The sequence below is a fragment of the Microcaecilia unicolor genome, chromosome 5 (genome assembly GCF_901765095.1).
Source record: "Microcaecilia unicolor chromosome 5, aMicUni1.1, whole genome shotgun sequence".
In the NCBI taxonomy this organism is placed as follows: Eukaryota; Metazoa; Chordata; class Amphibia; order Gymnophiona; family Siphonopidae; genus Microcaecilia; species Microcaecilia unicolor.
This window is the reverse complement of record NC_044035.1, coordinates 112,259,503-112,286,753: the sequence shown is the minus strand read 5'-3', so window position 1 is coordinate 112,286,753 and position 27,251 is coordinate 112,259,503. Positions and strand designations below refer to the sequence as shown.

At 41.9% G+C, this 27,251-nt stretch overlaps 1 protein-coding gene across 1 annotated transcript in view; it reads right to left on the bottom strand.

The window, feature by feature from the left end:
- The window catches only part of LOC115471164 (sperm flagellar protein 1-like), a 73,899-nt gene extending 46,857 nt beyond the window's left edge, over window positions 1–27,042 (bottom strand). The window contains exons 1-4 of the mRNA XM_030204866.1: window positions 26,889–27,042; window positions 22,520–22,631; window positions 7,462–7,627; window positions 1,473–1,515 (exon numbers count right to left, since the gene is read on the bottom strand). Of these exons, the coding sequence (XP_030060726.1) occupies window positions 1,473–1,515; window positions 7,462–7,627; window positions 22,520–22,631; window positions 26,889–26,997 (430 nt within the window). The 5' untranslated portion in view covers window positions 26,998–27,042. The remainder of the gene's footprint in view (window positions 1–1,472; window positions 1,516–7,461; window positions 7,628–22,519; window positions 22,632–26,888) is intronic.
- Between the last annotated feature and the right edge of the window lie 209 nt (window positions 27,043–27,251).

Below are 27,251 nucleotides of genomic sequence, written 5' to 3'. Positions count from 1 at the left end.
GCCTTTTGAAAATCCAGATACACAATATCAACCGGCTCCCCTTTGTCCACATGTTTGTTTACTCCTTCATAGAATTGAAGTAAATTGGTCAGACAAGATTTCCCCACACAAAAGCCATGCTGACTTGGTCTCAGTAATCCATGTCCTCGGATGTGCTCTGTAATTTTGTTTTTAATAATAGCCTCTACCATTTCCCCAGCACAGACATCAGACTCACTGGTCTATAATTTCCCGGATCTCCCCTGGAACCTTTTAAAAAAATCGGCGTTGCATTGGCCACTCTCCAATCTTCCAGTACCACGCTCGATTTTAAGGATAAATTGCATATCACTAGCAGTAGCTCCGCAAGCTCATTTTTTAGTTCTATCAGTACTCTAGGATGAATACCATCCAGTCCAGGAGATTTGCTACTCTTCAGTTTGCTGAACTGCCCATTACGTCCTCCAGGTTTACCGTGAAGTCAGAAAGTTTCTCCGACTCGTCCGCTTGAAATATCATTTCCGACACCGGAATCCCACCCAAATCTTCCTCGATGAAGACCGAAGCATAGAATTCATTCAATCTCTCCGCTACGTCTTTGTCTTCCTTGATCGCCCCTTTTACCCCTCGGTCATCCAGCGGTCCAACTGATTCTTTTGTCGGCTTCCTGCTTTTAAAATACCGAAAAAATTTTTTTACTATGCTTTTTTGCCTCTAATGCTATGTTTGTGTCTTTCAATGGTGCAGTTAGTGTTTGTGTTTGGACATACTCAGTGAATGCTTACTGTGTAGTCTTCCTTGAGGCAGATGTTCTCGTATGAAGTATGTGTACAGGTAAGAGGTTTGGCCACCCTTCTGCCTGACTGCAAGAATCCAAGAAGTGGAACTGGAGCGTTTGAGCCACAAAGCCGAGGAGAAAAAGGACTGAGAGAAGCACTAACCTTGAGGTTAGCTATGGGAGAATGTATTGTAAGGAAAATATTCCCATTGAGAGAAAGAGAGAGTCTGTGTGGAAGAGGATCCTAAAATTGAGGAACTTTGAAGTTGCAGTCATGAGGGATTAGGTCAGCCCAGCATGTGGGAAATTCCAAATTCATAATCATCAGAGGGGATCACAAACACAGATGAAGGAGATGAGAAACTATGATGTGACTCTACAGTGTTTATTTAATGCTGTACAACCTCGGAAAAAAAATTATCTTGCACCAATCCTCAGTAAAGTAAATTGAAGCACTCCACAGCTGTCTGAGTACTGGCAGAAAAAAAAGGTGAAATCTATATATGAATCTTGAGGGGAATCAAGAGTGTGGTGCTGAATGAAGATAGAGAGGGGAGCAGAAGACACATTTTCTGAGGGCCCTTTGGGGCAGAAGCCACAACATGGACTGCCTTGAGATAAAGAACACCCTACAATAAAAATTACCATGGACAGTTATGGCTTATGTTAATGGTGTTATTTTGAAAGATACATTGAAGGCACATTACCAGCTTACCAAGAGGAGATTTTTCAGTGTCAGTGCTGTAGTATCGAAAATCCTGAAATATAAAACATGTTCATTAATTTTGTTGAAATAGGTTTTTTTTTTCTATATGTTTAGGGCTCAATTCAATCAAACCTTTTAAGCCTCTGAAAAGTAAATAGGGCTAAAACCCAAGTAGCACTGTCATATAAACCTGGGTAACAGCTGTTGTAAACACAGCTATTTGGGAGACATAGCCTGAACCAACATAAACTATACATTCTATTTACACCCTCCACTCAGGTCAAGGTTGCCACCTGAGCCAGATTCACCTGACACGTTGATGCCACCCCTATATATAAATAATGAGTTTGCATCAGGTGTGGGTCTGGCTTCAGGGATCAGAACTGGATCTCGCACAGCCACTAATTATTTGTAGTCTCTTAAACAAAGTTGAAATATTTTATGGAAGGCAACTTTGAGAGACTACAATTACTTAGTGATGATGCAAGAGCCAGTTCTGGTCCCTGAAGCAGATTATGAAACAGGGCACCTCGTTGGAACTCACCTGATGTGAACCGCTATTCATATATTAAGTGCATGATTTGATGAAAGATTGTTCAACACTATTTATATTTTGATTTTTTTGATGGGCTACACATTGATGAGTGTTTTACTATAGTACACATTTGATGAGACTATTGAGGTGATGAAGGCACTCTTGGAGCAATGAGACCATTGATATGAGTGCAATTGTGAGCTGCGCTGCTACAGTGGCATATTATGGCTCTAAACAACAGTATGTGAGCTCATTTTAGCAGTTGTTACTGTGAATATAACATTAAAACACTGATTTTTTTTTTGTTACATTTGTACCCCGCACTTTCCCACTCATGGCAGGCTCAATGCGGCAGGCAATGGAGGGTTAAGTGACTTGCCCACAGTCACAAGGAGCTGCCTGTGCTGGGAATCGAACTCAGTTCCTCAGGACCAAAGTCCACCACCCTAACCACTAGGCCACTCCTCCACTGATGGTTTCTTACTTCCATTATTCGATATTTATACATGATTGTGCACCTCTTCTTATCTTAGACTATTTTAGAGCTAGTTTGCTGTGGAGTATATACTCATTATTCCTTGTGTGATCAACATTTCTCCTGTTGGATTATTGTAGTGGGATAGTCCCTTATATGTAAGCACATGTAATTGTGGCTATGTGGCTGCCTACTTGGACAACATTGTTATATATAGTAAGAATTGGAGGTCCCACCTTATCCAAGTAGAAGCCATACTGGATAGCCTACGGACCACTGGGATGACAGCAAATCTCAAAAAATGTCACCTGGGAGAACACAAAGTTCAGTGTCTGGGCTACTCAGTCAGGAAAGCACAAGTGAGCCTCCAGATCCGAAAGGTGGAGGCAAACACCCAGGTGCCCATCCCTCAGACAAAGAGGCAAATTTGAGCCTTCCTCAGGATTGTAGGATATTACCACCGGTTCATCTCTGGATTTGCTGAGAAAGCAAAACCTCTGACTCGCCGCCTGCAAAAAAAGGCTCCTGAGAAGGTACAATGGACCGAAGAGTTGGATATGGCCTTCCAAACTTTGTAGAAGGCTATTTGTTCAGAGCCAGTGCTGGTTAGCCCGTATTTCAACCAACCCTTTATTGTCCAGACGGATGCGTCAAAAGTTGGACTCGGGACCGTGTTGGTCCAGGAAGTGGATTCTCTATGGGGATGCTCCGGCTTATCTGTTAGATCATGTTTTGATTTTAAGTGGACATGGTTTAAGAGCAACTAGAAATTATTACTTACTAGTAAAAAAGGCCCGTTTCTGACACAGATGAAATGGGCGCTAGCAAGGTTTTCCTCGGAGTGTGTATGTTTGAGAGAGTGTGTGTGAGAATGACTGTGTGAGAGAGAGTGAATGTGCGAGTGTGTGTGTGTGTAACAGAGAGAGTGAGACTGGATGTGAGTGTGTCTGTGAGAGAGAGATTGTGTGTGACTGCGTATCTGAGACACAGTGAGTGTGAGAGAGAGTGTGTTTCACACAGATACAGTGTGTGAGAGAGAGTGTGTGTGAGACAGAGTGTGAGAGAGTATGTGTGTGATACACAAACTCTCTGAGCAGCCACCCATGTCTAGTGATCCTCTTCTCTCTCCCCTGCCCCCCTCCAGCCACCCATGTCCAGCGACTCTCCTCTCTCCCCTGCCCCCCCTCCAGCCACCCATGTCCAGCAACACTCCTCTCTGCCCTGCCCCCCCTCCAGGCACCCAATACAGGGGGCCCGGCCTGGTGGCAGACGGAGGGGGAAGCGGCGGCGACCTCGGGGGGGGGGGGTGTTGAAGGCTGGGAATGGTGGCGACCCTGGGGGGGTGGAGGGGCGACCTCGGGGGTGGAGGGGGGAGCGGTGGCAACCTCGAGGGGGGGTGGAGGGGTGAGCAGTGGCGACCTTGGGGGGGGGGGCGTGGAGGCGAGGGCGGCAGGGGCGGGGCCTCATGCTGCTATCATGCGGTTGATCAGTGCTGCATGTGACGTCAGCCTGATCTACGAAGCCTAGCAGACCAGCTCTGAAGAATGCCACGGACACAGGCAGCAAGATGCATAGAACGTTGGAGGTGAGAATTATTTTATAGGAGGATTTGCTTTCCTGCTGTTAGGTAAAGGCTTTTCATCCACTTAAGTCATCTTTTTCTTATCAAGCCACAACTTTTTGGAATAAGATGCCTCTTTCTTTTAGGCAATTGGATAACTATAAATTATTCCAAAAATTGTTGAAAACTTTTCTTGTAACAAAGAATTATAATCATAAATGATTACTGTTATGATTTTGTTGTATTTGATATATTTTATTGAGTCTGGTATGTAACTTCTTGAAGAACGCTTCTATAATTGTAACGTCTTGATAATTGGCTATGTGATATATTACTGATGAGCCATCTTTGCCCATTTAAATTGAAGAAGATATTTTCTGCGATTGAACAACTAAAAAAATATATATTTATCATGCCCCCCCTTTTTTTTGCGTTAGGCATTGTGTCTCGACTGTGTCTGGTCATACATTTTTTGGAAAGTCAAAAATCAAGATTTTCTGGTAAGATTTTTCATTACAATATAAATAACAGAAGAACATTTCTTGTCCATCTTTTCTTTTTTCTTTTTTCATTCAATCACTTTTTATTTATTTATTTGATTTTTGATAACATAATCCCTCATGTACAAGCATATTTAGAGACCTTTAAATATTGATTTGGAAAAGGAGTAATATGAACTGTCTCATTGATATTAAATGGTAGGCCTTGTTCTGTATAATATTACCCTTAAATTTACAAAATAACATATAGGATGTCTTTTGTACTGTTTTAAGATAAATTTCACATGAGCACAGGATGACTATTGATAACCGGTTTCTAAGAAGTAGAAAGAATAATAAATCAAGGTAACCTCAGAATGTACTTAGAAATAATTCTTTACAAAAATATCTGGTTTTTCATGTTTTTATATGTACATATTTGTTTCTGACTAATAAGTTTTTAAATATATATGTATACGTACATTTTCAATTTATGTAATGGTGAAATTTTTTTTTTATAATATGTGTATGTTCTAACTGATACATTTACATGTTGTTTTTACGTCAGACCCCTGAAGCAGGTGTTTGTGCGCCGAAACACGGCCCGTGTCAGGTCAAGTTCGCAATAAAGGAGAACATTGATTATCCCAAACTTGAAGGCCCAGTGTTGCTTCTTTTTTGTTGTTGTAGTATTAAAATAAGGCAATCAGATTTTTAATGAGTGAATCTGAGACACTTGATCCTTGTGGGTCTAGTACTGCATGAACAGTTCATTTGAGGGGGGGAATGGTTATCTAGTGATCTGTATACATGGAGAATTGTATTAACCTACTCTCAAAATACACTGAAAAGCACTTTCTTTAAAATATTTCAAATTCAGTACAGGGGCCTTAAGGCTGGGAAGTACTGTATGTCCTATATAAAAGTGAATTAATTATGCCACATAAAAATTCTAAATCAGCCAACAAAATCCAGATGCTATTCTCATATAAAGTCTGCGTGGGCGACACGTCTCAGTTACAGGCTTTCAATTGGGCCCCAGGATATTTTACACTGATAAATTAATATTCTTTATCAGATATTAAAATAGTTTCCAACTTTTGCTGTCACTGATTTGATTTTCTGGTTCAGTGTGTTTTTCTCTCATTCTCTGGTCTTCTTTCTGTTCATTTTTTTGTTTTTTTCTCTCTGGTGCCTTTTTTTTTTTTGTTTTATTCACTCTCTCTTTTGTCTTTTTCTTTCAGAGTAGACACCAATACGTTCCTTTTCCTCTCTTTCTTCTCCTGCTTCTCTCCTCTTCCTATCAGTGCCATTCCTCCTCCTTTGACCTTTATTTCATGTACTTTCACCTTCATGCACTCTCTTTCCTCCTACTTTATCCATCTGAATTTCCTTCTGAAATCTGGAACCTTTCTCTCTTACACACCTCAAGCCTCTCTACCTCAATATATGCCATTTCTTCTTCCACTGAATATTCAGTCATATTTCTCTCATCCTCCCCAATCTCCTATCTAAAGTATTTTCTCCTGCTTCTTCCTTGCCCCCATGAACCTCTTTCCTCTTCTTCTGGAACCTCCATCCTTCAATCCCCTGTCTTCTCCCCCCCCCCACCTGTTACTGCATTCTACCTCATTCTAAAAACTCTCACCACATTCTCCCTCCCAAAAGCTCTCGCTGCATTTTCCTTACCTTCTTTCCTCCTCAAAAGCTCTTACCACATTCTCTTCATGCCCCCTTCCACACAGAAAGTCCTCAGTACACCACCTCCCTAGCTCCAGTGATCCACCACTTCTAAATCTTCAGTGCAGAGCTGGTTGGAGGGGTAAGTAGTGGTGCTGAGCCTGACTTATCTTCTCTGATACCACCCGGTGATAAGAGGAATTGGTGGCACCAACCCTGGCTTACTCTCTTCTCGCTGTCCTTCTCTAAGTTATCAGCAGCAGCCTTCGCTTTCAGTATTAACTTGCAGTGTGCATGAGCCACACACCAGAAGTTAATGTCATAACTTCCAGCTACTGCTGAAAATCTGGGGAATGAGGGAAGAAAACGTAAGCTAGAGCTGGCACCACCTGTTCCTCATACCACCATATCTGTATTGAAGAGGATAATGCTGCTGTTCATCCTACCAACCAGCTCAGTACTGTAAACCACTGTTGCTGCTGCCCTCTTGGAACCATCACCATGTGTGTATGCATGGCTTGCAAAATGAGTTTCACTGGATCTGCATTTGCACACACTCAGCATCATGCTATGCTTCTATGCACAGTATGAGTGGCAAGATGTCTTTCTGCCTTGATGCTGGCAGTGCTGAAGCATGGAAATGAGCCAGATGTTGGGTAAATATCTCCTCTATTTTCTAGACTGGCTCCTTATTGAAGATTGCCAATGCCAACATAAATGGGTTGCAACAGGCAAGGACGTGATCCTTTTCAATCACTTGAAGAGTATTGGAGGCTTGAGCCCAGATCCCTGGAGTCTGTCATACTCCAACTGATGTTGAAAAAATTCAGCAATTCTCTCTTCAGGTGCATTTAACAGATATCAAAAAGAATGAGTAATGTGATCGTAGCAAAACTTGACATACATTCAAAGAAACAATCTCATAAAAAACTCAATATAAGAAAGGAGAGGTAGGGCATCAGATATTCATTTAGAGAAGGTTATGAGACCTCTTATATCTCCTACTATTTCAGGTCTCCAGCCTAAACCACACAATCAATCATTTGCCAGACTGACCAACCTCCCTAACTTTTATTTAATATTTTCAATAAAAATCAGTTTTGAGTAAACATATTACTTCCAGGGGAGAACTTCAATAAGATATTTAAAAAATAATGAACATTAGTGGCCGCTTAGCTGCTTTTATAGAATCCTTCATCATAATAGGGCATAGACTATGGACTCTTAAATTCCAAAATAACCAACACACAAATAAGTAACATACACACCTTTGTTTGAGTTGTGGCTTTTTCTCTTACTCTTTTCTCTTGAAGTTTTTCATTGATTGTTTGCCGTAGAGCATAGAGAATAGGTTCAATTACTCCTGAGACATTAGCAACCAGATTTTTAACACTGTCCTCAGGAACATGGAAATTTAATTTAGAAAACACCTTCCTGCAAATCAATCAGGCAATACAATGGTTTTAAAAGAGTGCATATTTTTGTTCCCTTCTTTTCTAATTCTCTAGTTATGCAGTTATATAATTACAACTTTAAAACCAGCAGTACGGGTAGATTTTTGCAAGTCAAGTGGCAAGACAAGCAGAATGAGGAAAGCATTTCTCAAAAGCCACTGGTCTCTCTCTAGGAACATTGGAGGCAACATTCAGTGATGTCAAAACTGCATAAAGACATCTGAATACGTTTTTAAACACATATCTGTAAATCACTGAGGCACTGAATATCACAGTTCAAAGAAGTATGGATATTTAATATCAATATCTTACATTTACTATTCCTGCAGCCAAGATATTTGGAAAAGATAGTCAATTGTTGGTGAATTGTACCACCCCTGACTACCTGGCTCCTTACTTTATACAGATAAGTCAATGCCTGAAAACTTACATGATCAAAACTTACCAGTTCAAATATAGAAACACAGAAAAATGAAGGCAGATAAAGACCATATCCAGTCTGCCCATCTATGCCCTTTACTAACCCCTCTCTCTTAGAGATCCTATGTACTTATCCCAAGTTTTCTTGAATTCAGATACAGTTTTCGTCTCCACCACCTCCAAAGGGAAGCACTGTTCCCTCTATGCTGAGCAGGAGTCCTCCACCTACCTGCCAACGGGTGGTGCTGTTTCACGATCACATTTTCAATAGTGAGGGACAGGTAAGCTCTGCAGGACTCCAGGGAACCTGCCTGTCTCTGGCCATTGAAAACACAATATTGAAACACCACCCCACGTTGGCAGCAATGCAGTTGGAGGACTCCTGCTCAGCTTAGAGGAAACAGTACTGGGAGGCCATTCAATGAATTCACCATCCTTTCTATGAAGAAGTATCTCCTCAGGTTATGCCTGAGTCTGTCCCCTTTCACCTTCATTCTATGCCCCCACATTCCAGAGATTCCTTTCAATTGAAAGAGACTCACATCTCTATCATATCTCCCCTCTTCCACTTTTCCTCCAAAGTATTCACATTGAGATCTTTAAGTCTGTTCCCATATGCTTTATGATGAAGCCTCCTTCTGGACCGACTCCATCCTGCTTATATATTTTTGAAGGTATGACTTCAAGTATTGTAAACAATATTCTAAATGAGGTCTTACCAGAGTCTTATGCATCACCTCCTTTTTCCTGCTGGCCATTCCTCTCCCTGTGCAACTAGGGGGCACCAAGTTTAAGAGGGCAAATAGGCACCTATTTAGGCACTATGTTATAAAGACACATGGGCACCTCAAGAGCAGGTGTAAATGTCCCTATCTAGAGTAAGTATGCATGTAAATAAGCCTTCTTTGTAATCTGTTGGGGTAAGTCTATAAATTGGCACCTCAATTTAGGTGCCCCAATGCTGTGTGCTTAATGGCACCACAATTTCGTTATAGAAACTAGTATGTCTGCATTTGGTCACCCATGTTTAGGTATGCTCTCTTATACCATGTCACGTGCCATGCCAAGTGACACGCATAATTTATAATGTTCTATAAAGTATACGTGTAACGGGGAGACATGCCACTGGCCCAGCTATGCTCCAATAAATATAAATTGTTTCTGTGATAAAGCCAGTGAGGTAAGAACTGCCCTTTGAATATCCATATACATAAAAGACCATAGTGGAGAAAAAACCTCAGCGTTCAACCAGCTCTTATATAGCTATGGAGCTCATTTTCAAAAGAGAAAAACATCCCAAAAATGGCATAAATCTGCATTTGGCCATTTTTCTCACAAATTACATAATTTACATAATTATATATAATGCGGTGCCTTATGCAGTAATTGCAGGGCAGATACTGTGCACGCCCCCACACAGTAAGTGCAAAAAAACACTTACTGCATTTTAATTAAAGGGTCCCTTAATTGTGATGGTCTGGGTGGCATTTGGGTACATAATGGTAGGGAAATTCTGATATTTCAATTTGGGAACTTTATAAGTAGGTTAACTTGTTTGCCCTGATGTAATGAAAACATACCTGCAATACTGATCTGTGTTGATGCTCTGGTTCATACCCATTAAATCTTTTGTATTTATCTTTATTGGTGAAGTTCATGTATCAATGAAGCTAATCTGGTAACAAATTGTTTCTCTGATTTTTCATTTTTTCTTGTTTTATAGAGTGTCCATTCCAGTTTTGAGTTCTTTTTGGTTATTTTCATTTACTTCTTTTAGTTTTTTGTTTTAGGTAATAATTTCCTGCATTGTATATTGAAGTGAACACTCTGTAGATTAATTTTAAGGTTTTTTTTTTTTTAAAATGTTGGCATGGGCATGTCTCCATTTATGTGCGGCCATTTACGCCATGTCGATAGCAGGTTTAAATGGGCAGTTCTACATGAACCAAATGACATGTGTAACTGATAGTATTCTATAAGTTATGTGTACTTGGAGACATGCCCATGGCCCGCCCATGCTCCACCCACTTATACACCACCCTGCAGTTACGCACTATGGGGTTCTTTTACTAATCTGTGGTAAAAGGGGCCCTGAAGTAGTGGCGGCACCTGGATTTGCCACACGCCAAGGCCCATTTTACTTCAGCAGGTAAAAGTGAAGAAAAATGAAAAGGCTGTGCAGTAAGTACGCACTTGCCACACGACCATTTCAAAGGGAGCCCTTACTGACACCCATTGAGGTGGCGGTAAGGGCTCCCATGCTAACCTGGCGGTAACCGGGCAGAAGTTACCACTGGGTAACCCTCTGTGGTACAAATTAACAAAAATGTCTGGTCATGCCGCAAATGCCATGTGCTGGGGGCAGAACTACTTCCGGCAGCCGCATTAGGCCAACAATAGCTCCAAGTTGCTGTGCAGCAACCCTTTAGTAAAAGGGACCCTATAGCACTTAGGTGCCACCTTATAGAATAGCACCTAATGCACATTTGTGTAAAAACTACCAGTTATTTTTGCATATGTCTAGGCTCCAATTTATACATTTATCTCCTACGTTTTAGAAAATTTTCACTCACTCAACCCCCCCCCCCCAAACACAAAACAACAACAACAAACCCAAGAAGATGGGAAGGCGGTAGAACTAGAGGACATGAAATGAGACTGAAGGGGGGCAGACTCAAGAAAAATGTCAGGAAGTATTTTTTCACGAAGAGAGTGGTGGATACTTGGAATGCCCTCCCGCGGGAGGTGGTGGAGATGAAAACGGTAACGGAATTTATTTATTTATTTTTATTTATTTGTTGTATTTGTATCCCACATTTTCCCGCCTATTTGCAGGCTCAGTGTGGCTTACAATATTCCATTATGGCATTCGTCATTCCAGAGTAAAAGAAACAATTGGTGTTACATGGAATACATGGAATTCAAACATGCATGGGATAAACATAAAGGAATCCTGTTCAGAAGGAATGGATCCTCAGAAGCTTAGCCGAGATTGGGAGGCGGGGCTGGTGGTTGGGAGGCGGGGCTAGTGCTGGGCAGACTTCTACGGTCTGTGCCCTGAAAATGGCAGATACAAATCAAGGTAAGGTATACACAAAAAGTAGCACATATGAGTTTATCTTGTTGGGCAGACTGGATGGACTGTGCAGGTCTTTTTCTGCCATTATCTACTGTGCTACTCACGTTACTATGTAAGAACTGCAATGCCCTTGGGTATTTTGTACCTGTGACATTTTTCAGACAAAAAATATACAATACTGTTGCTTTGAAAATTAGGGTCAAGGTTTCTGAGTATAGAGTAGCCATAGACTTTGCATGTAGGTGGCTGGTTTTAAAATTTTATTTATTTATTTATTGCATTTGTATCCCACATTTTCTCACCTCTTTGCAGGTTCAATGTGGCTTACAAAACATCATGAATAGTGGAAATATAAAAGAAAGTAAATGGTCCTTTTAATGTATATTTTCTGAAAAAGGTAATTGTTGGTTGATATAGAGTGGAGGAGTAGCAACTTGACAATATTTATACTTTAAAAAAAATTGAGAGTGGGTTTTTAATGAAAAACATTTGGGACCCTTGCTTTCTCAGTCTTGAGAATCTGTAGACAGTGATTTAAAGAAAACACAGGACTGCAGATATCCAGTCTATAGATCATGTAATATGACATTTTTCTTTGCTAAGCCAAATTTCAGAAATTCCTAAGCAAAGATTTAACGATGATGATTACCACAGGAATATATAGCTCATCGGCAAGAAAGACATTTACATCTTGTTGTCCAGAGGGAGCTGATAAAACCCTGACTAATGTCTGTTAATGTAAAGGAAAATAGAATATGGTGCTCATTTTCAAAGCAGATGGACTTCTTAAAGGGCCATTTTACTAAGGTGTGCTAATGGATTTAGAGTTCATTAACAATTAACGCACACTAAATGCTAAGATACCCATTATATTCCTATGAGTGTCATCATTTAGCATGCGATAATTGTTAGCACACACTAAATCCATTAACGTTCTGTAGTATAAGGACCCCAATCCTGATTTTGGAAAGTCAGAATTTGGATATTTCACACTGCAGTTCATCCAAATGGCAAGGGAGCATGTTGTAGGCGGGACTAGGGAGGGTCCATAAGTAGGATGTCCAATGGGATTTTTGAATAAGAAATGACCATGTCTAAAAAGAAGGGCGTTTTTATCTAGACCTGTTTCGATCACATCCAAGTTATATAAAGTTGCTCTAATTGAGTAACTGACCACTGGAGGGATTAAGGCATGACTCCTCCTTAATCCCCCAGTGGTTGCTGTCCCCTTACCTCTCCCCTGAAAGTGAAACTGGAAGGATATCCAGGCTCTATGTCAGCTACAGGTTATGGCCATTCTGAACAAAGCAGCAAGCAGCACTCAGAGTAGCAGCTTAGGGGTTAATGCAGTGGTAATCATAAATAATTCTGAGCCCTCCAGAAACAGAAAAATACCCACTGTACCTAAATATATAAGACACCTGGAAGCCTGAAGGCTATTGAAATGGTGTACATTCATGTACAGTAGGTATTTTCAGGTCCTGAAAGGGTTTGAACCTGTGTCCCTTGGTTTACAGTCCACTGCATTAACCACTAGGCTACTCTTCTATTCTACAGGAACTTCTGTGGCTCTTTTTTTGAAAATGATGTCAGGAACAAAACCTCTATGGAAATCCAGAAGATACCAAGAAGAAGAGGTTGATGCAATGACTTCCATGCGAGGAGTAGTCAAATATAGAAATCTTTATTGCGGCACACAGATGAGACCCGACCACGGTGTTGCCTCGGTATTTGTTTTTCTTGTATTTGTTTTTCTTTAATGTCCTGTCATTGCCTGGCGGCGTTCCTGTTATTTCCATTACAACTTTGGTTGTTGGAACAGGCACCGTAAACTCAGAGCTCTAGTTTCAGAGAGGTTTTCAGTGATCCCTGAAGCAGGCAGTTTGTCCACTGAAACACGCCCCATGTCGAGTTTCATCTTGGTGCCTCAATAAAGATTTCTATATTTGACTATTCCTTGTGTGGAAGTCATTTTGTTAACCTCTACTTCTTGGTGTCTTCTGAAAATGATGTCAGACAGGAAATCTAGGTGGTTTTCCTGATTGACTATAGCTGTGAGATGGCCATTTATTTTGCATGTTATGAGTAGGACATTTTTTTTGGACTGCCTTTTAATGAAAATCTGCTTCTATGGCACAAAGGGCTTCTTTTATAAAATAGCACTACAGATTAGCAGTGCGCTGAATGCAAAGAAGCTCATTCAATTCCCATGAGCTTCTTCGCATTCAGCACATGCTAATTGATAGCACTGCTTTGTAAAACATAAGATCATAAGAATAGCCATACTGGGTCAGACCAATGGTCCATCTAGCCCAGTATCCTATTTCCAACAGTGGCCAATTCAGGTCACAAATACCTGGCAGAAACTCAAATCATGGCAAGATTCTATGCTACAAATCCCAGGGCAAGTAGTTGCTTTCCCATGTCTGTCTCAATAGCAGAGTATGGACTTTTCCTTCAGGAACTTGTCCAAACCTTTTTTAAACCCAGATACGCTAACTGCTGTTACCACATCCTCCGGCAAAGAGTTCCAGAGCTTAACTATTCATTGAGTGAAAAAATATTTCTTTGTAAAAGGAACCCGTAATGAGCAATTGGCCCATCTATTCTGCCTCGTTGTCTTCCTCTTCGGTTTTTACACTTGGGTAAATAAGTATATAAATTCTCATACATAAGCTGGCAACATTCCCAACTCAGCCTCTCAACCTTGTTCCCACAGTGTTTTTTTTTCTCATAAAAAAGACACAGATACCCATGTGCAGAGTGAAGTAACCACTGATAGACCCGCCTCCACAATAGCCACATCCCCTGCAACCAGCTGGAGCAGCACTTCTCAATCTTTTTGTGGCAATGACCCCACAATGGCAGCTAAATAAAATTGTGTGACTCCCCAGAGGTGCAGAATAGTGATGCACCTATGGAAAGCCCACCCAAGTCACAACCCCAAATGCAGGTTTTGTGAAATTCAAGAAAACTAGTCTTGTAAGATCATGTCTTTGTGTCTGTCATTCCTGCCACCTTCTCAATAAGATCTGAATTTTTTGTTCAGCTTTCTGTCACAGTAGAAATTCCAATGATTTCTCCTATATTTTTTAACATACTCTCAACCATAGTTCCTTTTAAGTTGCGTGCACCATGTGACATGTCTCAAGGTACCATGTTTTTCCAGTGACACACAATCAATGGAAAGAAATCAGAAAAGAAGTGAGAGAGGAAAGCAGAGGTGGAGACAAGTCACATCACTCCCACTCACCTAAGGCCTAGGAAAAGGACAGCAAAAAAAGGAGAGAAGAAAAAGCCACTCTTGACCCACACAATTCTTTTCAAGTTGCAATCATGAGCAACATCCGTTCTGGCTTTCTGCAATGGGTAATCGCTGTTATTTGCAAATGTCATTCAGTTTTAAAGTCTTATTGTTAAAAATGTTCAAACACAAAGCTGATGACGAACAGCTTGGCATTCTCACAAAGAAAAAAAATGCTTAACCTTTAAGAGGCAATAGTTGACTGATCATTCAGTTGAGAGCAATATGCCAGGAAAGGAATTCTGTGAACAGCATTCAGAATGTAAGTTATCTATATTAATGAAAAGCAACAGAAACAGTTTATTGAACTATGGGGCCCTTTTACTAAAGTGTGTTAAGCAGGGCTGGTCTTAGCAATTGCGGGGCCCTGTGCAAAGCAGTTCAGTAGGCCCTCCCGCCCCTGCCTGTCCCTGTCCGCCCCTGCCTGCCAGCATAAGCCATAATTTATCAGAGTGTAAAAGGAGGTTTAGAGCTCTCGGAATCTCACCTCACCCCATACCTTGATGTGCATCCACCAGGTTTCAGTAGGGAGCGGCAGACACCGGTAGTGATTTTCATATCCCTTCAGCTGCCAAACCCAGAGCCTCCTTGCTGCTGCATCCTGCCCTTACGGAAGCAGAAAGTGACATCAATAATGGGGCGGGATGCAGCAGTGAGGAGGATCTGGATGCACATTAAAGTACAGAGCAGGGATGTGTTCCGAGACAGGCGGACAGACATGCCAGAGATGAGGGGCTCCTAGGAGTGCAGGGCCCTATGCAATCGCACCTGTTGCCCTTGCCTAAGACTGGCCCTGGTGATAAGCATTTGATATGTGGTTAATGAGCAGAAACAGGCTACCGTGCAACCATATTAAAGGGTTTTGTGGTAGTTTGCCTGTACTTAATTTTTCTGATTTTCTCTGTCAGGGGTTATGGCATAGGTGGAAAGTGAAATCCAATATATTAAATTCTGACAGAGAGAACCACAATACACCCTACAACACACTCTCTGAAAAAATATGGAACCACTTCAGTCTCTTCAGTGGCTGAATACTACTTTTTAAACATCTATCTATCTATCTATCTATCTATCTATCTATCTATCTATCTATCTATCTATCTATCTATCTATCTATCTAATCTAGTATAGACACATTTCAGTGCTTTTATACCAGCAAAATGGAGCCTAAACTGGTTTCTCTTGCTTATATCATTGACATTGCTCACATATATCTGAGGTCCTATGCTGTGAACTAAGGGCCAAATTCTATAAATGGCACCTTAAAAATCAGCGCAGAAAAACCATGCGCTTAGCATGATTCTATAAACTATGTCTAAAGTTGAGTATAGTCTATAGAATATGCTTAGCGGTCGTTCTTGCGACTAAATCTTAGGTGCACTTATTTAAGGTGCCTAAAACCAAGCTTAAATACCTGTGCCTAACTTAGGCGCAGATGGGGTGTATTCTATAATAGTGCACATAGTTTTTTGAAATGCCCACGGACTTGCCCCTTTTCAGCTATGCAAATTAGGATTTACATGAACCACATTATAGAATATGCCTAGAAAGTTGTGTGCATAAATTCTAATTAAAGCCAATTAGTGCCACTAATTGGTTAAGTACCAATTATTGGCACTGATTGGCTTGTTAATCAATTAAGTTGTGCACACAATTTGGCCGTGCAGCCAAATTAGCGTGCACAACTTAAAGTGCCATTTATAGAATTTGGGGGTAAATCAATAATGTGAGTACTAGCAACTGCTGGGAATTAGTGTTCATAATGTGCTATTTCAAACATAATATGCCCATAATCCTCAACCAAAAAATATGAAAATCCTTCACTTATCTCTTATATCAGTGACATTGTTCACACATCCCTGAGGTCCTAAGCTACTTCTGCCCTCACAAGTTGCTGTCTAAAATTCACAGCTATCACACGGTATATTGCAGTGTTAAGTTATGATAACTACAAATTTTACTGCTGTTTGAGGATACAGTTGCTGGTACTCACATTATTGATTTAGTTCACAGCATAGGATGTCTTACTGCTTTTCTTTTCCAGCAACTGACAGTTTTTCTCTCTTTCCAAACAGTAATCCAGTCCCCGATATCACTGGTGAACAACCCCCAGCCTGAACACCCTACATACAAATGAATTATTGTATTGCATAATAGTAAGTAGCACTCACAGGGTAATGTGAAGAAAACTTTTTCTTCTTGGGGAAAGTTTTTAGTTTCATCAACCCAGTCCTTAGAGGAACTATGTCCTTAACACTTAGGGACCCTTTTACTAAGCTGTGCTAAAAAGTGGCCTGCGCTATTACTATCACGTGGGTTTCCCATTCACTGAGGCCACTTTTAGCACGGCTGTAAAATGGCCGCATTTTTCATTTACTTCATTAATGGCCACCCACTAATTTCCCAATTGTCGAGTGGCCATTAGCGTGTGAGCCCTTACCGACACCTATTTATGAGGCAGTAAGGGCTCGATTGGCGATGCAGCTGCGGTAACGGATTAGCACTGGGTACACCTACTCTCTGCCCAAAAACTCGCTCTCTGATCCCCAAACTACTAGAGGACGCCTGAGTGTATCCTGTGATAGATGTTTTTAACTTGCATGTGTTAGTGCTTATCACAGTTTAGTAAGAAGGCCCCTTAATATCTTTTTATTTTTTAATTTCTTATAATAAAACAGGCCTTTTCAGTTCATGCCAGTAGAAATTTCTGGGACATCAGAGTACATTGTGATGTAATCAATATTTTTATAACTGCTTTGCCATTGATTGGCATTGAGTATTTTGAAAGCTGTCATGCCACTGGTGAGTAGTTATAACTATATGCAAATTTCTTTTTCAAAGAAGGAAACTGGGTATTATAAAATGTTCTCAAATCTTCTTATTTTGTTAATCTGTTCACAAATTAGATCTAGAACACTAATCTTTTTCAAGAATTTCTTTATTTATCACTGAGTTTATAGAGCTGAATACTGCCTTAAGGGTATAAACATTGGTTACAAGCACTATGTTTTTGGTCTGTTCTGAGGCACAGGGTGAATAAGAAACTAACCACATATATGCTTTCTGAGACATGCTGACTCACATTTTACAGTAACAGGAGCTGACTAACATCTGGATGCAAGAGCATATGTCTGTTGTGTGGATGGAGGGGGGTGGGGTTAAATATTATCATGGCTAAGTCATACTGGGCAGTTTTCAGGGGCTACATCTAGGCTTTTAACACTAAGGAAACATGAACAAAGTATACTATTTTCAAGGGTAGAATTTTTTTTTAAACATTTGCCAAAATTCTTAGCTGCCAGCTAAAAGTTTATTTTTGTTTAGTGGTTGCTTTTTTTGTTTTGTACTCTCCTCTTGTCCTCTCAACAATTTTCCCTCCCACTTCTTCCTTTCTTCTGCAGCCCCATGGCTTCTCCTGACTCCAGTGTCTCCTCTAAATGAAAGACACTGCTTCTCCCAGCACTGGTCCCCTCTGCACCAGCAGCCACTGCTTCTCCTTCCAGTCCTAGTGAGCTGTTCCTTCTTGCAAATCTAGACCCTCTTCTCCTTTCATCCCAATTGCCCCTGCTTCTGTTTCCAGCTCTGGCAAGCCTTCATTCCTTTGCCTGGACATGGCTTCTCTTCCCAGTGACAGGTACCATATTTTAGGCACCTGGGTAACCTGGGATTTATCCTGTCCTGCCTATTAGGCATAATGGCTACATCATTAAAAAAAAAAAAGCAAGCATGAGGTCTAATAGTCAATTAGGAGGTAATTTCATAAACCAAAGGCACTGTAAGTAGGCTGACTGACTGTGGGATTCCTCCCAGGGTGTTTTTGATGACTGGGGGAGGGGAATATTGCTGCAATTGCTGGGCTAGTGGGGTTGAAAGACGGTACTGGAGGGCCCTAATGAACTTCTATTATGTACAAATCATTAGAGTTCAGTGGCTCCAACATAACCCACACGCTCACAGACTCCAATTAGACAAATGTAGGCATCACCTATCCCTTCAAATATACCATGCAGTTATACCTACTCAAATCTACCAACCACACACACACACACATACATGCCTTTGTACTCACAGATGTTTAGACAACTAACAGATTTCCTTTGTCGAAATCTCCCACTCATTCAAATACAACACTGTCACTTAGTACCATATATACTCACACACTCACCCATTCAAATCCACTTACTCAGTCACACACACTGTTTACTTATGTGCATCAGATCTTTGATGTACTCATACAAGTTGTGGGTAGGGAAACAGAGATCCCGCAAATGTTTCCTCTCATCCTTTTCCCTTTTCCTTCCCTCTGTATAATCTCCTTTCTCGCTCTCACCCTCACCCCTTCTCACTCTCCCACCACAGGCTCACCCTCTCCTCCAGACTCAACTACTCATCCATCTAGTGGTGTGCTGGTAAATGTTTAACAACAGGCTCTCTCCCCGGTCCACCTCTGCACCCCCCCCAGTCCACCTCTGCACCACTCGTCCACCTCTGCGCCCCCCCCCTAAATTGCAGAGCTGGCTATAGCCTGGGAGAGAGCCTGGGGGGGTGGGGGCAATGCATTACTCTCTCCAGGAAAAAAAAATTAAATGATCCCAGGTTCCAATCTAATTCATGTTTAATGTGGGATAAAATGCCATAAATAAGTAAATAAATAAATATAAACTTTTAACGTTGAGCACCTGATTTTCAAAGTGGACATATTCCAAACACTATAATGAAAATAAAATTATTTTTTCTACCTTTGTTGTCTGGTGACTTTGTTTTTCTGATCATGATGGCCCAGTATCTGATTCTGCTGCTATCTATCCTCTTAACTCTGTTTCCAGGGCTTCCTTTCCATTTATTTCTTTACTTTCCTCCTTTCTTCTTCATTTCTTGCCCTACATCTGTAAGTAAAAGCTGGGTCCTCCGCAGACTTGACTGTCCAGTGGATCTAGCTTCTGCCTATTTTTGCCATCCATGAGCAGTTTTTCTCCTCTCTTCCTTTTCCCTTATCTCATCTCCTTCCTCTCTCGTCCCTCCCCTCCATCCATGTCTAGCATTTCTTCTCTCTCCCTTCCCTCTCCTCCATCCATGTCCAGCATTTCTCCTCTCTTCCCTCCATTCATGTTCATCTCACTTCCTCTTTCTTCCCTCCCCTCCATCCATGTTCAACATTTCTTCTCTCTCCCTTCCCCTCCATCCATGTGCAACAATTCTCCTCTCTCCCTGCCCTCCCCTCCATCCATCTATGTCCAGCAACCCTCCTCTCTTCCCTGCCCTCCCCTCCATCCACCCATGCCCAGCAACTGTCCTCTCCCCTTCCCCCCTCCATCCATCCACACCCAGCAATTCTCTTCTCTCCTCTGCCCCCCTCTATCCATCCATACCCAGCAATTCTCTTCTCTCTCCTGCCCCCTCCATTCATCCATACCCAGCAATTCTCTTCTCTCTTCCCTGCCCCCTCCATCCATCCATACCCAGCAATTCTCTTCTCTCCCTTGTCCCCCTCCATTCATCCATACCCAGCAATTCTCCTCTCTCCCCTGCCCTCCCCTCAAGCTCCCATCCATGTCCAGCGATTCTCCTTCGCCCCCATCCTCCCCTCCCATTCATATCCACCTGCCCGCTCTCTTCTCCCCCCAACATCCCCCTTTTTCTTCCTGCCACAGTGCCACCTTACGTGGTTTAAATCTTTTTTATTACCTCCGTCAAAGTGGCCGCATCATTGAAAGCCCTGCCCGTCTCTAGCCTTCCCTTCGTGAGTTTGTTCCCTCAGATTCCTGCCCTCACGGAAAGAGGAAATGATGTCAGAAGGCAGGACTGAGGGAATGAACTCACGAAGGGAAGGCTAGAGACTGGCAGGGCTTTCAATGACGCGGCCGCTTCGACGGAGGTAATAAAAAAGATTCAACCCCCCCTAGGGCAGCGCGGGGCAGGCGCAGGCAAACGAAGGCTGTGGGAGGTGTGGTAGGTGGGGTAAGCATGGCCTGTGGTGCCCTCCTGCCATGCTTACCTCGTTCACCGGAGCCAGCTCGCCGTGCAGAACAACTGGCTCGCATGATCTTTAAAAATTTAACAACCGGCTCTTGCGAGCCGGCTCCAACACACCACTGCATCCATCCCACTAGATAGCTACACTCTTCCTCTACACTGAACCCCTCTCCTTCCCCATCCCCTTGTTTGCACCCTTCTCTAGAATTATCTACTCCCCCCATCCCTATTCCCCTAATCTCATCCCATGCAGACTCATCCCATACCACCAGGCTTCCTCAAATTCATGCCTCCTCTCAATTACCACACAGACTTGTTCCTTTCTTTCTTAACATCTCTTCTTCACAGACTCAACCATTCCCTCCCCTCTTTGCTCCAGCATCTCCCCATCACTCTTCCCTACCCCTCCTGAGGTGCAACATCTATCCCCTGGGCCTTCCCCATACCTCCTGATGCTGCAATGGCAGACATACCAAGTTACACACATTATACATGTGACACGATTGGAAGAGATCTCCTGCACACATGCAAAGACCCCCTGCTCTAACATTCTGCAGGTTGGAGGCAGAATGGCAATACTGAGCAATTAAAGGGCTCTCCATACCCCACAGCCAAAAAATTGCAGAGGGAGAGTGGCAGAACCAAAGAGGGAGTCTTTGATCTGTGGTGCTGATGCTAGGTCATGACGTGTATTAGGCTCTGAGGCCAAAGAATTGGAGTAGGAACAGAAGAATGCAAGAGAGAGTCCCAGAGTTGTGACCTCAGGCTCTATCCTCCAAGACAGGAAAGGCAGGGCTGAATGTGAAGCAGGAACCTGGTAGGGAAAATAAGGTGTGGGGGTAGGTGATGGCTATGAAGAAGGGAGTGATCATGGAGGGGAGGCATTTGTAAGGAGGTTAGCTGAAAACTCTTAGGAGCTCAGCTTTTATAGATATATATTTATTTATTGGGATTTATTAACTGCCTTTATGAAGAGATTCACCCAAGGCAGTGTACAGCAGGTACAGTTTAACATAAAACTTACAATTTTATTAACAGCATAACAATAGTAAAATAACCAAGTATAAACATAAATACAATAAACGAGGTAAACTTGAAAACAATAAATTGAAACCTAATAATAATGTAAAAATGTCACTGAAAAATGAATATATTAAAACAAATTTACTAATCCAATACAAATGCTGATAACATAGCCCTCCCCATTCTGGTAATAACCCAAAGCACATAATAGTCATAACAGTTAAATAACATGTATACAGTCACCACTGTGGTGGAAATAATGCTAGCTATTATTTATTTTGGATTTGTTCACACCTTTTTCATATATTAGTTTTGGCACATTACCTATATGATACTTTCCAAACAGAAAATGGAGGAAACAATGCTATTTTAGTTACTATTATTCTATTCCATAGGATAAAGGGAGAAAACCATTAAGTGACTAGCATAACCAGTGAAACTCAGTCCTGTCTCCATGTTAGCCTGGAGGAATCTTGTCTGTGCCTTATACTAATTACAACTATGACCTGAATGGATTTAATTGGAAAATCTGTCACTGTAATCAGTTCTTTAGATCTAAAAAGTAATTTTCTTCACTAAACTTGGCTCTTCAACCAGTCCTTTAATGGAAGAAGTAGCTAACTTGTTAGTCTCACTCACATACACAAGGAGTGACTCGGGCTGCACATACTGTAGCAGGACATGTTTATCCACTCCTATCCTGGCTGAGATAATATTTAACCATCTTTCTGACCTCATATACAACTTTCTTTAAATCAGTCACCTTACTTTCTAACTGTGCTTACTCTCTTATCTATCTATATGTTCTATCTTTGCTTTACCCTTCACTATTAATTAAAATGTTCTATTACGTATTGTGTTGACACTGTAAGTAGAATACTATGCCATACTTCGTATTGTTATTTGAATATTTTTACTGCTGTAATTGCCTATTGCTCATGTTTGATCTATTCTTACTGTACACTGCCTTGAGTGAATTCCTTCAAAAAGGCAGTAAATAAATCCTAATAAATAAATAAATAATTCTGTCATATGAATAACATTTATGCAAGAGACAGAAGTTTGTTGCTTACTTGTTTAGAATCCCCCAGTTGCTGAGTTTTTGCAGTGTAGAGTTTGCTGGAACATAATTGTGCATATCCACCAATTTAGGAAGAAAGTACTTTACGACCTCTGCAACCATCACTTAATAAAAAGAAATATATTGGGATATGTGAAATAAACAAGGTAGAAAACATTAATAATACATTCTCTGTTTAGAAATTCATTGTTATGTTAAGCAAATTCAGACACCCATGTTTGCTTGGTGTATTGCAGAAGATAGGGAGACACACAATAGTAAAAGCTGAATTAAATATGAGAATGTCTGGATACATATCCTCCATAAGGCAATTAAATACTAGCTGTAGGAGAATAAAGTGGACTCCTGATTGTACATTTTATTGGCCTTCACAAAGAGGGCTGCTCAGAGAAGGTAGCAAAACGGACTGTTTTCTGTGGGCCTAACGCAAAACACAGCCTCACAGGAAGAATATGTTTAATTTTGCTTATATTCTCTTGGACTTGATGGCTATGGTGACAAATATTTTTTGGATGAAACACTCACAAAATGGAACTCAGTTTGCTTATCAGCATTAATGGACAACTAATATATAAATCATGGGGGAAGAGAAAAGGTTAATATGACAATATTTTCTGCACTTCTAAGGATAAAAGACTAAAAGAACTGCTGTTTTATTTTCACCACTTCCCTTGACTGCTTCTTGAATTTGCTTGGATTGTGCAATTTCCCCTCCCTCCATATTAAGGTCTGCAACTAACTAAAAAGTACTGGGCTGGGCTTCCTAAATACATCCTGAAGATTCCACAAACAGTTGTGTTTTCACAGGACAGGGGAGGGGGTGATGTGAAAAGAAAGGGTGAGAAGAGTGTCTGAATAGAGACAGCATGATGAGAGCAATGGTGTCAGAAATGAGTAGGTGTGAAGGGGAAAGAGCCTTTAGAAATGAATGGAGGGGAAGTATGTCTGGAAGAATATAAAGGATCTGGAAGGGCTAGTAAAGGACCCATACTGGGCCAGACCGATGGTCCATCTAGCCCAGCATCCTTTTTCCAGCAATAGCCAATCCAGGTTAGAAGTGTCTGACACAGAATCCTAAGAGTAGCAAGATTTCATGCTACCCATACCAACTGGGAAGAGTGTAAAGGGATGAGGGACTGCAGAAATTGGGGTGAGATATTGTGAAAGCTGGATTGGAAAGGAGGTGAAAGAGGGGCAATAGAAAGCTGGTTAGGGAAAGAGCTGGGGCTGGTGAAGGAATGAGGATCAGGAGAAGGCATAAGTACAGAGGTTAGCAACAGGAGATAGGGAGTGCGTGATGTGGGGAATAGCGGAAGGGGAAAAAGAAAAACATGATAGGAGACTGGAGATGGGAGAGGTGAATGAGGGATAAAAGTAACAGTCTAAGGATAGAACAAGCAGGACTGCTGTCAGCTTTCTCAGTAATAGGTGTACTGGTGCCCTAGGCTCTGGCGCAGTATTTACAGTGCTGTCTTTTAAGGGAAAGGGAAATGGGACTTGATATACCGCCTTTCTGAGGTTTTTGCAACTACATTCAAAGCGGTTTACATATATTCAGGTACTTAGTTTGCATCAGGGGCAATAGGTAAGGCTATTGCAGTTTTAGTCCTGGAGGTTAGTGCTGTTATGGTAAGTTTGTTATAAAGGTTCTGGGTGTCTTTATACAGGGTTTTGTGTTATAATGTTAAGGTCTGTTTTATTGTTTCTGAGTTCACAACAGAATTTGAACTTTTTCTTTTTTGGGGGGGTGGGGGAGGGAGGATGTAAGGGGAAATATCCCAGCATAATAGTTGGGGGAGTGTGAAGTATGTGTTATAGAACAGTAGATGCAGGTTCTATATTGAGTTTATTCTAATCCTGTATAGTATTCAGACTTAGTTGAATGATGCTATCAGTTATAATGATAGTTTTACTGGATGGTTGATACTGGCTGGGCCATTTCTTTATGAAGAGAGAGACCTAAGAACTTTCTTATATTGTCTTTCATAGCCAATTGAAAGGCAGAAGGCGGGGTTGGGATGTGCTAGAAGGCATGATGTGTGGAAATGTCACTTTAGCTTGCCTTCCTTTTGCCACCCAAACGTTTTCTGTTCAGAGATACCACTGATCTGCTGGTGTTCCTCTCCCTCCTTGACTGTCAGTTCATGTGGCTCCGGCAGATGCTGAGGAAGTGAAAAGGGGTGTAACTTTGAATTTCTGTCCCAGGTATAGAAAAATCCGGAATCAGCTCTGATGGGCGTCAATACTGTTTTGGTGCAACAGGTTGGCTGTGTACATCACTTCTGACTGTGTTTTTGCAGGGTTTTCAACAATTGTTTTGGCTGGTACCAGTACCACAGCACTGTAAGCAAATATAATGTACATGACCATGGAGGGGTATAAGGGAAGGGGGGAAAAAAGAAGGCTGATCCCAATTTATTCAGACATTTAGGGAACTCTGCAGAAAGGAACAAAGAGGGGAGAAAAGTCTGATCCTGGCTTGTATCTGCAGCACAAGGGGAACAGAACAAAAAAAGCCAGCAACTGGCATTAAGAGGGAAGAAAACAATTAGCTGAGTTTTTCTGACAGCCAGGTTGAACTCTAGGGAGGAGGGAGGGGAGTAACTCAAAAACAGGACAAGCAGCAGCTGCAGACCTGCCATGTCTCCCGCTTTTAGTGAGAGACTCCTGCTTTTGCAGAACATTTCCCGCACTCCTGCCAAGGAGCCAGGATCTCCTGCTAAGCAGCCTCTCCTTCCAGTGGCAGCAGGAAAGGCCTTCCTAAAACGTCATCTCCTGCTGGTCCCGTGGCAGCAGGAAATGACATTTTAGGAAGGCCTCTCCTGCTGCTGCTGGAAGGAGTGGCTACTGCTGGTGCCTTTGTGGGCGGGTCAGGGCAGAATTATGAGCGGAGCATGGTGGGCCCTACATCTCCCACATAGGAGGTCGGCTCCCTTGGCAGCTCTGCAGGTATGGTCAAACTCACCAAATCACACTGTCCCTCTCTTAAAGGACTATTAAAAGTTAAAGGAAATAAGTCCCAGCAGAAGGGAAAAGATAGCAAAAGAAACTTAGGGACCCTTTTACTACGTTGCAGGAAAAAGTGGCCTTAGCATGCCCTTATACAGGTCTTTCACTCGCACTAAGACCATTTTTTACTGCAGGAGTAAAATGGTTGATTTTCAGATTTTTTTCCATTAATGGCCATTCATGTGTGAGCCCCTACTGTCACCTATTTTGTAGGTGGTAGGGACTCATGTGCTAAACCTCCACTAATCGGTTAGTGCGGCATCAGGGTGCCTAAAAGGAGGTGCCCACTTACAGAATCGCCCCCCAACTGTTCTTTTGAAAGGGGGGGGGGGGGCGAAAAGCACTTTTCCTATGGAAAGGAAACCCTCTACTGTTGTTTCCCCATCTTTTTAAGATTAAGTTAGGTCCAGAGTTGTCCTTTCTGCTCCCAAAGGGACTCGCAAGAGGAGGAATATAATAGTAAAAATGATCTTTGTGTTCTAGTACAGTAGAAGTACAAAACATCAAGGAGAGGCTAAGCACTCTCACTCTGGAGAAAGGCAGTAGCAACAGCAAAGGGGGAGGGAAAAGAGGGACCCCCCACCCCGAAAAACTTCTTAGGCAGCAGCAAACTGACAGAAAAGGTTAAGAAAAAAAAAGCCAGGAGAAAAGAAGCCCCAGCAGTAAGAAAGAGGTTTGTTAACTGATTAACTGCTTTTGGTGGCTCAGGTGGTGGTGGGTGGGAAGAGAGGGGATACTTCTGCCCCTCCAGTCCATGGTATGCTGGTGTCTGCCCCTAGAGAATCCAGACCACAAAAAAAGAAGTACCAGGGGCCTTCACAAGTGGGGAAAAAAACTTTTAATTGATGTCATATATCCTGTGCATAAAATTTGCACTATTGACCCGACAAGGGCCATGTTTCAGCGTCAAAACGCCTACCTCAGGGGTCATCCAATTAAAACCGTCTACAACGGGCTTTCCCACTGATGGCTGAATTTAAGATCTGGCTGATAAATAAGTTCCAAACTGAACAGCATGTACAATCTGCACAGGATCGTGGTGTCCTACGCACGTCAAGTGTAATTAGAAAAAACACGGCCCGTGTCGGGTCAATAGTGCAAATTTTATACACAGGATATATGGCTTATCAATTAAAAGTTTTTTTCCCGCTTGCAAAGGCCCCCTGGTACTTCTTTTTTGTGGTTTGACTACCCTCTCTTTGTTTTTGCCTAGAGAATCCAGAAGCACATGAGTCTTCACACTGCAATGCATTTCAGTGAGAAACATACACCTGCCTTCTCTAGCCTCCTTGCGCTATTTAGTATGTATTAGCTGTGTTTTCTTTTCCAAACTAGTTTCATGGCGTACGTACCTCCATCACTGAAGTCTCTTGCTATATTTCTCTTGGGTCTGCTCAGCGGAATTTGGTCAATCCAGGCATAAAGCTCCTGCAGGCTTTCCTCTTTCAGCTCACTATTCATCTTCACTTATCTGTCACAAATATAAAGTTGAAAGCGTGCGCTCCCTCTTGCACCTTGCACATTGAAGAGTTAGGCTTGTTCTGGTTGCTTAGAAACCGATTGCTTCACTCGGCTGCCTACAGGCTGCGGAAAGGGACAAAAGATCTGGAATGTGCTTTTCTGCGCAGGTTTCTCTTGTTTAACCATTTCCTTAACAGCCAGGTGGTGGAGCTTCCAGTTGTACGGAGCTGCCTAGTTACTCAGTTTCAGGAGGG